The sequence below is a fragment of the Nerophis ophidion genome, linkage group LG04 (assembly GCF_033978795.1).
Source record: "Nerophis ophidion isolate RoL-2023_Sa linkage group LG04, RoL_Noph_v1.0, whole genome shotgun sequence".
NCBI lineage: Eukaryota > Metazoa > Chordata > Actinopteri > Syngnathiformes > Syngnathidae > Nerophis > Nerophis ophidion.
The window spans coordinates 13,235,892-13,251,395 of NC_084614.1; the positions used below are offsets into that span (position 1 = coordinate 13,235,892).

The 15,504-nt window shown below is 38.8% G+C and overlaps 1 protein-coding gene across 2 annotated transcripts in view; it reads right to left on the reverse strand.

Annotated features, from left to right (window-relative positions):
- The window catches only part of pum1 (pumilio RNA-binding family member 1), an 87,875-nt gene that overhangs the window by 19,130 nt on the left and 53,241 nt on the right, over positions 1-15,504 (reverse strand). For both annotated transcript variants that reach the window (XM_061897102.1, XM_061897100.1), the window contains exons 17-18: positions 11,066-11,195; positions 10,851-10,985 (exon numbers count right to left, since the gene is read on the reverse strand). In XM_061897102.1, the coding sequence (XP_061753086.1) occupies positions 10,851-10,985; positions 11,066-11,195 (265 nt within the window). The remainder of the gene's footprint in view (positions 1-10,850; positions 10,986-11,065; positions 11,196-15,504) is intronic.

The following is a 15,504-nucleotide window of genomic DNA, read 5'->3' on the forward strand; positions in this document are numbered from 1 at the left end:
AACTAAATGCGTGCATTTTTAAGCAAGACCAACATTTTTTGAGTATAATAAGTCTTATTCTTTTTAATAACATTGTTATTCTTAAGCTAACCAATAATCAATAAAATACTTCTTAATGAGACTTTTTGACACTGGTGGGGTAGAAAACGGATGGATGGATTAATATGCATGAGAATATTTTATATTTTCAACGTTGTTTTTAACAGTTTAACACGTACCATGAATTGATTTACGTGGACCCCCGACTTAAACAAGTTGAAAAACGTATTGGGGTGTTACCATTTAGTGGTCAATTGTACGGAATATATGTACTGTACTGTGCAATCTACTAATAAAAGTATCAATAAAGCAATCAATCAAAACTGTGATTACCGGCGGAATTATTCATTACTTATCGTGTTAAACAATGTCAGCTAAGGTTTATCTGAGAGCCAGAGGCAGTCATCAAAAGAGCCACAGGTTCCCTACCCTTGGCGTAGACACTGTAGCCTTGTATAGTATCGTCCCACGCTCTGAGGAAAGATTGTAAGCCTCCTCTTTTATTTGGACTTTCCCTGATTACATGGCAACGGCTCTTTCTAAAGGGACGGGGGTCGTAAACAGCCATCGCATTTGGTTACAAAACAGTTCAAAGAAAAGGTGCCTCTGCGCTTTGTAGATTTTGGGTCAAGACAAAATCTTCCTGTGGATCACAATACATCAAAGAAACCGACACCCTCATGTCGCTTCCCATCCTACATAGAGGAGTTTTACAAGCCCTTTGCTTGGTAGGATCAAAGACAGCTTTTGTCCTTTTGCAGGGCGAGCTGAACTCAATGTATCACGAAGTTTTGCGATAACTTAGACACAATTATTCTGACACACACTTTCACCCCTCAATAAGACTAGAACAAGATTTATGACTCCAAAGTTTACAGCAGCAAAATTAACTGACAAACCTCGCAGAGCAGAGAGGTAGCAGCATGGGTAACGTTAGCTCTGGTGCGAGTGGTAATACGAGAGAAAGAAGGTGCGAATCTGGTAACAAATGAAGGAAGAATTAATTCCCGGGACAAACAGCACGGGGCACATCGTCTGGGGGCGGTTTGGCTTCAAGCGGGAAGATGTCGAACAGACAACCGTAATTTGTCAAGTGTGGGGCAAAAGCGTTGCTACAAAAAGTAGCATTACTGCTAATATGTAGCATCATCTGAAAAGTCACCCGCTAGAGAATGAAGAGTGCTTGAAACTCTGCATGTCAACATAAAATGCAGAAGCAACCATTTCCAGATCAACACCGCATGAAAAAAAAAAAAGTCAAGAACAGAAGGAGATATAGAGTGTATCAACTCTTGGGAATGACTGGGCGGGGCTCCGATTAAAATTGCTGTTTTTATCTTCCCTCTGATTGGACCCCTTTTGGAGGCCCTTAACATGCATGGAAAGTTCCCATAAGCTGCGGGCGCACCAGGTATGGCGAACATTTTTTTTTTTTTTTTTTAACATTTTGGAGACATAATGAAATTTCAAAATGGGTTCCCTAGCGCCACCTTTAAAATTGGAAAAAATTAGCACCTCCTACCGCAGGGGTCGGGAACCTTTTTGGCTGAGAGAGCCATGAAAGCCAAATATTTTAAAATGTATTTCCGTGAGAGCCGTATAATATTTTTTAACACTGAATACAACTAAATGCGTGCATTTTAAAGTAAGACCGACAGTATGATAGGTTTCGTATTCTTTTTAATAACATGTTATTCTGAAGCTAACATATAACAAATGATTAATCATTAATTACTGCGACTTCCTGAACAAATGCGGTAGTAACTGGATGGATGGATTAAAATGCATGAGAACGTTTTCTATTGTGAACGTTATTTTTAGCACTGTGATTACCAGCGGAATTATTCATAATTATCGTGTTAAGCAATGTCAGCTAAGATTTATCGAAGAGCCAGAAGCAGTCATCAAAAGAGCCACATCTGGCTCTAGAGCCCTAGGTTCCCTACCCCTGTCCTACCGGTTTTACGTATGGACAGGAAAATGGCAGGAAATGTCTATCATGACCAGACGCACGTAAAAGTCACAGGCGCCCAAACTTGAAAACGAACAGGAAGTCGGCCGTCTTGATTTTCGGCAAAAAATACGGGTCGTACTTGAACAAAGTCCTCCTAGAGCAGGGGTCGGCAACTTTTTTGGCGAAGGGAGCCATGAAAGCCAAATATTTTAAAATGTATTTCCGTCAGAGCCATTTAATATTTTTAACGCCGACTACAACTGTCAGGTTCAAACACTGATGACATCTATTAAACAGACAAGAAGCAAGGAATTAAACAGAGACAGGATTCAATTCAGCTCATTGAGGAGAAACCCGTAGACCTGTACCCTTGCACAGTGTCGTCCCACGCTCTGACAAGCGAATTCTACGACTCCTCTTTTATTTGGACTTTCCATGATTACAACAAAAAAAATGCGTGCATCTCATTCTTTTTAATAACATTGTTATTCTGAAGCTAACCAATAATAAATAAAATACTTTTGACCATTAATGCGACTTCTTGAACAGATGCGATAGAAACTGATGGATGAATTCAAATGCATGAGAATGTTTTATATTTTGAACGTTATTTTTAACACTGTGATTACCAGTGGAATTATTCATTATTTATCGTGTTAAGTAACGTCAGCTCAGATTTATCTGAGAGCCAGATGCAGTCATCAAAAGAGCCACATCTGGCTCGAGAGCCATAGGTTCCCTCCCTGTCCTCGAGCACAGGTCAGGGGGCCGGATGTGGCCTGCCACTTCATTTTATTTGGCCCTCAAAAGCCTGTAAATGTGTCAATAAAGTACTGTAACTTTTCTTAGTAAATGTGTTCTATTTTGGGAGAAAAAAAAGAAAAGTACTCCACTTTTGCAGTGCAGGTGGTAATTTGGCCATGACCTTTGCACCCTTGTGTTAATATATATATATATATATATATATATATATATATATATATATATATGTACATATATATATAAAAGTTATGTCTTTTTTCCACACGCTGCAGTCTTCCTACACTTTTAGATGGTGGCTGGGACTTAAGGGGTTACTTCTGCGCCAACACCGCCCTCTAACGGTGGAAAATGACAACAGTCATGACTTCGTTACACATGCTCTGATCTTCCTGGAATTTTTTAGTGGAGGGCAGAGGTGGGTAGAGTAGCCAGAAATTGTACTCAAGTAAGAGTACAGTTACTTTAGAGATGTATTACTCAAGTAAAAGTAAGGAGTAGTCATCCAAATATTTACTTGAGTAAAAGTAAAAAGTATGTTGTGAAAAAACTACTCAAGTACTGAGTAACTGATGAGTTACATGTTTGTTTAATGATTACGGCAACAAATAATGCACAAAAACATAAAAATAGCAATGAGCAAATTCATAGCCACGAATATCTCTTAAGCAACAAAAACAATAATATATATTAAATAATAATACATTAAAATAAAAAAATTAAGGCAAATTGAGCCACAATAACTTAACAGCACCATAGGCTCAGTAGGCATTGATTGATTGATTGATTGATTGAATCTTGTATTAGTAGATTGCACAGTACAGTACATATTCCGTACAATTGACCATTAAATGGTAACACCCCAATAAGTTTTTCAACATGTCGGGTTCATACGCGAGACGGTCACGTGACAACCTGGTTTTGTTTGATTGGTCCAACGTCACCAGTGACTGGATTTGATTGGTTTAACGCAGGCATGCGTAGATCCTACTTTGAATGTGTGTCTGACAAAATCAAAACAAACAAAACGTGCATTAACAGATTGATTAAAAAAAAGTAGCGAGTAGCGAGCTGATTGTAGATAAATGGAGCGGAGTAAAAGTAGCGTTCCTTCTCTATAAATATACTCAAGTAAAAGTAAAAGCATGTTGCATAAAAACTACTCGTAGAAGTACAATTTATCTCAAAAGTTACTCAAGTAGATGTAACGGAGTAAATGTAGCGCGTTACTACCCACCTCTGCTGGTGGGTCGGGGCAGTGTTTTTCAACTTTTTTCGAGCCAAGGCACATTTTTGTCCTTGAAAAAATCCAGAGGCACACCACCAGAAGAAATCATTAAAAAACGAAACTCAGTTGACAGTAAAAAGTCGTTGTCGCAATTGTTGGATACGCCTTTAAAGCATAACCACTAAAGCTCAGGGGTCGGGAACTTTTTTGGCTGAGAGAGCCAAAAAGCCAAATATTTTCAAAAGTATTTTCGTAAGAGCCATATAATATTTTTTTTAACACTGAACCCAACTAAACACGTGCATTTTTAGGTAAGACCAACATTTCTAGAGTATAATAGGTCTCTTATTCTTTGTAATAACATTGTTATTCTGAAGCTAACTGTGGAGGGGATGTGGCCCGCGGGCCTGCAGCGAACTGAGGTGTGCCAGGACCGGCCTCGAAATCAGCCAGAGCTGCGTAGATGGCCCACCTGAGCCTTGTTATCTAATCACCTGTCGCTCTGTTATAAGCAGCAGCCAGGAGGAGAGACGGGGTTGGGGCTGGAGCCAGAGCGCGAGCGAGAACGAAAGAAAAAAATACAATTGTTGGAAAGCGACTGAGAGACTTATTGAAAAATAAAACAGTGTAACCCTGAAACGGGCTCTCATGTCGGTGCTTGGTGGTCTGAAGAACCCCCAGGAGGACAAGCCCCACACTAACCAATAATAAATAAATAACTTCTTAACGCAACTTCTTGAACAGTTGCAGTAGTAAACGGATGGATGGACTATCAATCAATGTTTATTTATATAGCCCCAAATAACAAATGTCTCAAAGGACTGCACAAATCATTACGACTACAACATCCTCGGAAGAACCCACAAAAGGGCAAGGAAAACTCACACCCAGTGGGCAGGGAGAATTCACATCCAGTGGGACGCCAGTGACAATGCTGACTATGAGAAACCTTGGAAAGGACCTCAGATGTGGGCAAACCACACCCCCCCCCCCCCCCCCCTGGGGGACCGAAAGCAATAGACTAAAAATGCATGAAAATGTTTTATGTTTTGAACATTATTTTTAACACTTATTACAAGTGGAATTATTCATCACTTATCATGTTAAGCAATGTCAGCTCAGATTTATCCGAGAGCCAGAGGCAGTCATCAAAAGAGCCACATCTGGCTCGCGAGCCATAGGTTCCCTACCCCTGCTATAGCGCTTGTCTCAAAGTAGGTGTACTGTCACAACCTTTCACATCACGTTGTGACTTTTTTTTTATTTTTTTGCTGTTTTCCTCTGTGTAGTGTTTTATTTCTTGTCTTGGGCTCCCATTTTCTCTTTTTTTGGTATTTTCCTGTAGCAGTTTTAAGTCTTTCTTAAGGCGATATTTCCCGCATCTACATTGCTTTAGCAATCAAAAATATTTCAGTTGTTTTTATCCTTATTTGTGGGGACATTGTTGATTGTCATGTCATGTTCGGATGTACATTGTGGTCGCCGCCTTTGCTCCACAGTAAGTCTTTGCTGTCGTCCAGCGTTCTGTTTTTGTTTACTTTGCAGCCAGTTCAGTTTTAGTTTCGTTCCGCATGGCCTTCCCTAAGCTTCAATGCCTTTTTCTTTCGGGCACTCACCTTTTGTTTATTTTTGGTTTAAGAATTAGGCACCGTTTTACCTGCATGCTGTCCCCCGCTGTTACCGACATCTACAAAGCAATTAGCTACCATGCTACTTAAGAGTGTAAGAGTATTACATGGTTACTCTGCCAAGCTCCAGACAGCACAGACACTCAACAACAACAAATCATTTACAGACAATAATTACTGGTTTGCAAAACATATTTTTAACCCAAACAGGTGAAATTAGATAATCTCCCACGGCACACCAGACTGTGTCTCGGCACAGTGGTTGAAAAACACTGGGTCAGGGCATCGGGAAGGAAAGGACCGCATGCCTCACGCGTGCCGGCCGACTTGCCTGAAAAACTTGGTGGGGCGCCGTGAACGCTGCTCGCAGCTTGAATTTGGATTGTTTCTGCTAGAAAAACTGCTGATAAATGCTTTAAAATGTAATATCGGAAATCATCGGTATCGGTTTCCAAAAGTAAATTGATGACGTTTTAAAACTGAATGGTACGTAGGGAGAAGTACAGAGCGCCAATAAACCTTAAAGGCACTGTCTTTGCGTGCCGGCCTAATCACATAATATCTACGGCTTTTCAAGTGAATGCAAGGCATACTTGGTCAACAACCATACAGGTCACACTGAGGGTGGCCGTATAAACAACTTTAACACTGTTACAAATATGCGCCACAATGTGAACCCACACCAAACAAGAATCACAAAATGCATTTCGGGAGAACATCCGCACTGTAACACAACAGAACAGATACTCAGAACTCCTTTCCACCACTAACTCTTCCGGGACGCTACAATATACACCCCCCCCCCCCCCCCGCCTCAACTTCCTCATGCTCTCTCAGGGAGAGCATGTCCCAAATTCCAAGCTGCTATTTTGAGGAATGTTAAAAAAATAAAAATAATGCACTTTGTGACTTCAATAATAAATACGGCAGTGCCTTGTTGGCATTTTTTTTTTCATAACTGGAGTTGATTTATTTTGAAAAACCTGGTTACATTGTTTAACGCATCCAGCGGGAAATCACAACAAAATGAGGCATAATGATGTGTTCATTCCACCACTGTATATATCGGTTGATATCATAATCAGAATACACACACCCATATATACACTCACACATATACACACACACATATATGTATATATATATATACATATATGTATATATATATATATATATATATACACACACACACACACACACACACACACACACATATATATATATACATACATATATATATATATATATATATACATACCTACATATGTATGTATGTATATTTATATATATACATACATATATATGTGTGTATATATATACATATATATATATATATACATATATATATACGTATATATATATATATATATACACACACACACATATATATACATACATATATATGTGTATGTATATATATACATATATATGTGTATATATACATATATACATATATATACGTATATATATGTGTGTGTGTATATATATATATATATATATATATATAAATAAATGTATATACATATATATATATACATATATATACGTATATATATATATGTGTGTGTATATATATATATATATATATAAATGTATATATATATATCCATCCATCCATCCATCATCTTCCGCTTATCCGAGGTCGGGTCGCGGGGGCAACAGCCTAAGCAGGGAAACCCAGACTTCCCTCTCCCCAGCCACTTCGTCTAGCTCTTCCCGGGGGATCCCGAGGCGTTCCCAGGCCAGCCGGGAGACATAGTCTTCCCAACGTGTCCTGGGTCTTCCCCGTGGCCTCCTACCGGTTGGACGTGCCCTAAACACCTCCCTAGGGAGGCGTTCGGGTGGCATCCTGACCAGATGCCCGAACCACCTCATCTGGCTCCTCTCGATGTGGAGGAGCAACGGCTTTACTTTGAGTCCCTCCCGGATGGCAGAGCTTCTCACCCTATCTCTAAGGGAGAGCCCCGCCACACGGCGGAGGAAACTCATTTCGGCCGCTTGTACCCGTGATCTTATCCTTTCGGTCATGACCCAAAGCTCATGACCATAGGTGAGGATGGGAACGTAGATCGACCGGTAAATTGAGAGCTTTGCCTTCCGGCTCAGCTCCTTCTTCACCACAACGGATCGGTACAACGTCCGCATTACTGAAGACGCCGCACCGATCCGCCTGTCGATCTCACGATCCACTCTTCCCTCACTCGTGAACAAGACTCCTAGGTACTTGAACTCCTCAAATTGGGGCAGGGGCTCCTCCCCAACCCGGAGATGGCACTCCACCCTTTTCCGGGCGAGAACCATGGACTCGGACTTGGAGGTGCTGATTCTCATTCCGGTCGCTTCACACTCGGCTGCGAACCGATCCAGCGAGAGCTGAAGATCCCGGTCAGATGAAGCTATCAGGACCACATCATCTGCAAAAAGCAGAGACCTAATCCTGCGGTTACCAAACCGGAACCCCTCAACGCCTTGACTGCGCCTAGAAATTCTGTCCATAAAAGTTATGAACAGAATCGGTGACAAAGGACAGCCTTGGCGGAGTCCAACCCTCACTGGAAACGTGTCCGACTTACTGCCAGCAATGCGAACCAAGCTCTGGCACTGATCGTACAGGGAACGGACTGCCACAATAAGACAGTCCGATACCCCATACTCTCTGAGCACTCCCCACAGGACTTCCCGAGGGACACGGTCGAATGCCTTCTCCAAGTCCACAAAGCACATGTAGACTGGTTGGGCAAACTCCCATGCACCCTCAAGAACCCTGTGGAGAGTATAGAGCTGGTCCACAGTTCCACGACCAGGACGAAAACCACACTGTTCCTCCTGAATCCGAGGTTCGACTATCCGACGTAGCCTCCTCTCCAGTACACCTGAATAAACCTTACCGGGAAGGCTGAGGAGTGTGATCCCACGATAGTTGGAACACACCCTCCGGTCCCCCTTTTTAAAGAGAGGAACCACCACCCCGGTCTGCCAATCTAGAGGTACCGCCCCCGATGTCCACGCGATGCTGCAAAGTCTTGTCAACCAAGACAGCCCCACAGCATCCAGAGCCTTAAGGAACTCCGGGCGGGTCTCGTCCACCCCTGGGGCCTTGCCGCCGAGGAGCTTTTTAACTACCTCAGCGACCTCAGCCCCAGAAATAGGAGAGTCCACCACAGATTCCCCAGGCACTGCTTCCTCATAGGAAGACGTGTTGGTGGGATTGAGGAGGTCTTCGAAGTATTCCTTCCACCTATCCACAACATCCGCAGTCGAGGTCAGCAGAACACCATCCGCACCATACACGGTGTTGATAGTGCACTGCTTCCCCTTCCTGAGGCGGCGGACGGTGGTCCAGAATCGCTTCGAAGCCGTCCGGAAGTCGTTTTCCATGGCTTCCCCGAACTCTTCCCATGTCCGAGTTTTTGCCTCCGCGACCGCTGAAGCTGCACACCACTTGGCCTGTCGGTACCTGTCCACTGCCTCCGGAGTCCTATGAGCCAAAAGAACCCGATAGGACTCCTTCTTCAGCTTGACGGCATCCCTCACCGCTGGTGTCCACCAAGGGGTTTTAGGATTTCCGCCCCGACAGGCACCAACTACCTTGTGGCCACAGCTCCGATCTGCCGCCTCGACAATAGAGGTGCGGAACATGGTCCACTCGGACTCAATGTCCAGCACCTCCCTCGTGACATGTTCAAAGTTCTTCCGGAGGTGGGAATTGAAACTTTGTCTGACAGGAGACTCTGCCAGACGTTCCCAGCAGACCCTCACAATGCGTTTGGGCCTCCCAGGTCTGTCCGGCATCCTCCCCCACCATCGCAGCCAACTCACCACCAGGTGGTGATCGGTAGAAAGCTCCGCCCCTCTCTTCACCCGAGTGTCCAAAACATGAGGCCGCAAATCCGATGACACAACTACAAAGTCGATCATGGAACTGCGGCCTAGGGTGTCCTGGTGCCAAGTGCACATATGGACACCCTTATGTTTGAACATAGTGTTTGTTATGGACAAACTGTGACGAGCACAAAAGTCCAATAACAAAACACCAGTCGGGTTCAGATCCGGGCGGCCATTCTTCCCAATCACGCCTCTCCAGGTTTCACTGTCGTTGCCAACATGAGCGTTGAAGTCCCCCAGTAGGACAAGGGAATCACCCGGGGGAGCACTTTCCAGTACTCCCTCGAGTGTACCCAAAAAGGGTGGGTACTCTGAACTGCTGTTTGGTGCATAAGCACAAACAACAGTCAGGACCCGTCCCCCCACCCGAAGGCGGAGGGAGACTACCCTTTCGTCCACCGGGTTGAACTCCAACGTGCAGGCTTTGAGCCGCGGGGAAACAAGAATTGCCACCCCAGCCCGTCGCCTCTCACTGCCGGCAACGCCAGAGTGGAAGAGGGTCCAATCCCTCTCGAGAGAAGTGGTTCCAGAGCCCTTGCTGTGCGTCGAAGTGAGTCCGACTATATCCAGCCGGAATTTCTCGACTTCGCGCACTAGCTCAGGCTCTTTCCCCCCCAGTGACGTGACGTTCCACGTCCCAAGAGCTAGCTTCTGTAGCCGAGGATCGGACCGCCAAGTGCCCTGCCTTCGGCTGTCGCATATATATATATATATATATATATATATATATATATATATATATATATATATATATATATATATATAATATATATATATATATAGATATATATATATAGATATATATATATATATATATATGCCCTGTGATGAGGTGGCGACTTGCCCAGGGTGTACGCCGCCATCCGCCCGATTGTAGCTGAGATAGGCACCAGCGCCCCCCGCGACCCAAAAGGGAATAAGCGATTGAAAATGGATGGATGGATATAGATATAGATATATATATATATATATATATATATATATATATATATATATATATATATATATATATATATATATATATATATACACAGTAAATATATATGTATACTCTACCCCTTAACTCCGCCCCCACCCCACCTCAACTACACCCCTATCTCCCGAATTCAGAGGTTTCAAGGTTGGCAAGTATGACTCATGTTCTTGTCTTCATGAAAGAAAGGAATGCTAAACATTCTTGTACTATCATTAAACACTTAACTTGCTCACAAAAACCTCTCTTTGAAATATAAACTACAAATATGAATTGAGGTAGACCTTCCGCTTGGTCGATTGAAAAGTAGCCGGCCTGCAGAAAAAGTCGTGGCAGGCGCGAGCTCGTCGAAGCTCCACGAAAAAAGGTGTGTGGCGTACTCACAATGACCTGCTGATCGGAGGGGATGAACTCCAGGGCCTTCTGGATGACCCTGCAGCCGTACATCTGCAGGGCCAGGGAGAGCACGTGGCCTCGGATCCTCTCGGCCAGCGCCAGCTTCTGGTCCAGACTGCCGAACTTGAGGGTGGTGACACAAAAAAAAGTCAAAACCTCTTCTCAAAACTCCGGCTTGAGTAGCCCACCGTACTCACGCGCACCTCAAAAAACTTCTGGATGACGTAGTTGCCGAAGACGTCCACCATGAGCTGGTAGGCGGCCTGCAGGATTTCACTGAAGACCAGCTGGCGCTCGGCTGGGCTGGCTCGCTCCAACTTCAACTGGATGAACCTGCGCAACACACACACACTGTTATTGACGCCTCCGTGTTGGATTAAGCTTCAATTTCATCTTGGCGATAAAATCCTTCAAATGTATTGAACTTCAAATTGAGACCGAGAGAAGCAGACGGCCAAAGCTTTTTATCCCTCAGAAGGAGGATCAAAACAAAGCAGGAGCCTGTAAAGAGGCAGAGGGACGGATGCCAGACTGAAGTAGAGATAAGAGGGAAAAGGTCTGGAATGTGCAGACTGCAAGTCATTGTGGATGGAAGAGCTATTTGGACACAAATCACGGGACACTACAAGTGAAAAGAGGAAAAGAAAAAGAGGATTGGTTGCAGACCAATCCGCAGCTCATTTATTAATGGCCTGCTGCACATTCTGAAGATACCGTGAAAATTCACCAAATAAGTGGAATAAAAGAGCAAACGGATGAAGTGTAACGAGGAAAAGTTTTAATGTTGACTTATAACTGCTTTTTTATTAAAACTGTCACTGCTCAAAAATAATAAGGAATCAAAATGAATGTTATGAATTATTGATATATATTTATATGAATATTATATAGATATTTAACTTTAAAATATTTTGGGGGAAAAAAAATAATACAGATTTTATTTGCCGTATAAAATATGTTTTCTTTGACGGTAAGAGCATGAATAAATATAAAAAGAATAACTTAACATACCTGAAGTTATTGAGACCTAAATGTTGAAAGTAAAAAAAAAAAAAAAAGTATTTTAATAATAATAGATGCCAGTCAATGTGATGAATTATTGACCTATTAAAAGTTCCATCTACTTCACGTCAAATGTTCCACTTTAAAATATTATTTGGGAAAAGAATAATGCAGATTTTGTTTATTTGACGTATAAAATGTTTTATTTGACAATAAGGGCATGAAATTAATATATAAAAAAAATAAAAAAATAAATAACAGACCTGAAGTTATTGAGACCTAAATGTTGAAAGTAAAAAATTAAAAAAAAAGATAAGATGTATTTTAATAATGTGATGAATTATTGACCTATTGAAAGTTCCAATTACTTCACGTCAAATATTCCACTTTAAAATATTATTTGGGAAAAAAATAATGCAGATTTTGTTTATTTGCCGTATAAAATGTTTTATTTGACAATAAGGGCATTAAACTACTACACAACTAAAACATATATAAAAAAAATAACAGACCTGAAGTTATTGAGACCTAAATGTTAAAATGGAAAAAAAAAAGATACAATTTATTTTAATAATGTGATGAATTATTGACCTATTGAAAGTTCCATCTACTTCACGTCAAATATTCCACTTTAAAATATTATTTGGGAAAAGAATAATACAGATTTTGTTTATTTGACGTATAAAATGTTTTATCTAACAATAAGGGCATGAAACTAATATATTAAAAAAAAAATGAAAAAAATAACAGACCTGAAGTTATTGAGACCTAAATGTTGAAAGTAAAAATTTTTAAAAAAGATAAGATGTATTTTAACAATGTGATGAATTATTGACCTATTGAAAGTTCCAATTACTTCACGTCAAATATTCCACTTTAAAATATTATTTGGGAAAAAAATAATGCAGATTTTGTTTATTTGCCGTATAAAATGTTTTATTTGACAATAAGAGCATGAAACTAATATATAAAAAAAAAAAAAAATAAATAACAGACCTGAAGTTATTGAGACCTAAATGTTGAAAGTAAAAAATTACAAACTATTTTAATAATAATAGATGCATGTCAATGTGATGAATTATTGACTTATTGAAAGTTCCAATTACTTCACGTCAAATATTCCACTTTAAAATATTGTTTGGGAAAAGACCTAAATGTTGAAAGTAAAAAAAAAATAAGATAAAATGTATTTTAATAATATGATGAATTATTGACCTATTGAAGGCTCCAATTACTTCACGTCAAATATTCCACTTAAAAATATTTTTGAGGGAAAAAAAATAATGCATCCATCCATCCATTTTCTACCGCTTATTCCCTTTTGGGCTCGCGGGGGGCGCTGTATAAAATGTTTTATTCGACAATAAGGGCATGAAACTAATATTAAAAAAAAACAAAAAAGTAATAACAGATCTGAAGTTATTGAAACCTAAATGTTGAAAGTATTAAAAAAAAAAAAAAGTATTTTAATAATAATAGATGCAAGTCAATCTGATGAATTATTGACTTACGAAAGGCTCCAATTACTTCACGTCAAATATTCCACTTTAAAATATTTTTGGGGTAAAAAATAATGCAGAATTTGTTTATATGCCGTATTAAATATGTTTTCTTTGACAATAAGGGCATGAAACTAATATAAAACAAAAAAAATAAATAACAGACCTAAAGTTATTGAGACCTAAATGTTGAAAGTAAAATATTTAAAAATATTTCAATAATAATAGATGCAAGTCAATGTGATTAATTATTGACCTATTGAAAGTTCCAATTACTTCACGTCGAATATTCCACTTTAAAATATTTTTTGGGGAAAAAAAATAATGCAGATTTGGTTTATTTGCTGTATAAAATGTTTTATTTGACAATAAGGGCATGAAACTAATATTAAAAAAACTAAAAAAAGTAATAACAGATCTGAAGTTTTTAAAACCTAAATCTTGAAAGTATTTAAAAAAAAAAAAAGTATTTTAATAATAACAGATGCAAGTCAATCTGATGAATTATTGACCTATTAAAGGCTCCAATTACTTCACGTCAAATATTCCACTTTAAAATATTATTTGGGAAAAAAATTATGCAGAATTTGTTTATATGCCGTATAAAATGTTTTATTTGACAATAAGGGCATGAAACTAATATGAAAAAAATATATAAAAAAAATAACAGACCTGAAGTTATTGAGACCTAAATGTTGAAAGTAAAAAAAGAAAAAAAAAGATAAAATGTATTTTAATAATGTGATCAATTATTGACCTATTGAAAGTTCCAATTACTTCACGTCATCAAATATTCCACTTTAAAATATTATTTGGGGAAAAAATAATGCAGATTTGGTTTATTTGCTGTATAAAATGTTTTATTTGACAATAAGGGCATGAAACTAATATTAAAAAAAATTTAAAAAGTAATAACAGATCTGAAGTTATTGAAACCTAAATGTTGAAAGTATTTAAAAAAAAAAAAAAAAGTATTTTAATAATAATAGATGCAAGTCAATCCGATGAATTATTGACCTATTGAAGGCTCCAATTACTTCATGTCAAATATTCCACTTTAAAATATTTTTGGGGGAAAAAAATAATGGAGATTTTGTTTATTTGCCGTATAAAATATGTTTTCTTTGACAATAAGAGCATGAATAAATATATATATATAAAAAAAAAAAGAATAACTTAACATACCTGAAGTTATTGAGACCTAAATGTTGAAAGTAAAAAATTGAAAAATATTTTAATAATAATAGATGTAAGTCAATGTGATGAATTATTTACCTATTAAAGGCTCCAATTACTTCACGTCAAATATTCCTCTTTAAAATATTATTTGGGAAAAAAATAATGCAGAATTTGTTTATATGCCATATAAAATATGTTTTGTTTGACAATAAGGGCATGAAACTAATATAAAACAAAAAAAAAAATAACAGACCTAAAGTTATTGAGACCTAAATGTTGAAAGTAAAAAATTAAAAAATATTTTAATAATAATAGATGCAAGTCAATGTGATGAATTATTGACCTATTAAAGGCTCCAATTACTTCACGTCAAATATTCCACTTTAAAATATTTTTTGGGGAAAAAATAATGCAGAATTTGTTTATTTGCCGTATAAAATATGTTTTCTTTGACAATAAGGGCATGAAATTAATATAAAAAAAAACTTTAAAAAATAACAGACCTGAAGTTATTGAGACCTACCGTTTTTTTTGGACTCTAAGTCGCAGTTTTTTTCATAGTTTGGCCGGGGGTGCGACTTATACTCAGGAGCAAGTTATGTGTGAAATTATTAACACATTACCGTAAAATATCAAATAATATTATTTAGCTCATTCACGTAAGAGACTAGACGTATAAAATTTCATGGGATTTATGGATTATGAGTGACAGATTGTTTGGTAAAGGTATAGCATGTTTTATATGTTATAGTTATTTGAATGACTCTTACCATAATATGTTAGGTTAACATAGCAGGCACCTTCTCAGTCGGTTATTTATGCCTCATATAAAGTACACTTATTCAGCCTGTTGTTCACTATTCTTTATTTATTTTAAATTGCCTTTCAAATGGCTATTCTTGGTGTTGGGTTTATTCAAATAAATTTCCCCCAAAAATGCGACATATATGTTTTTTTCCTTC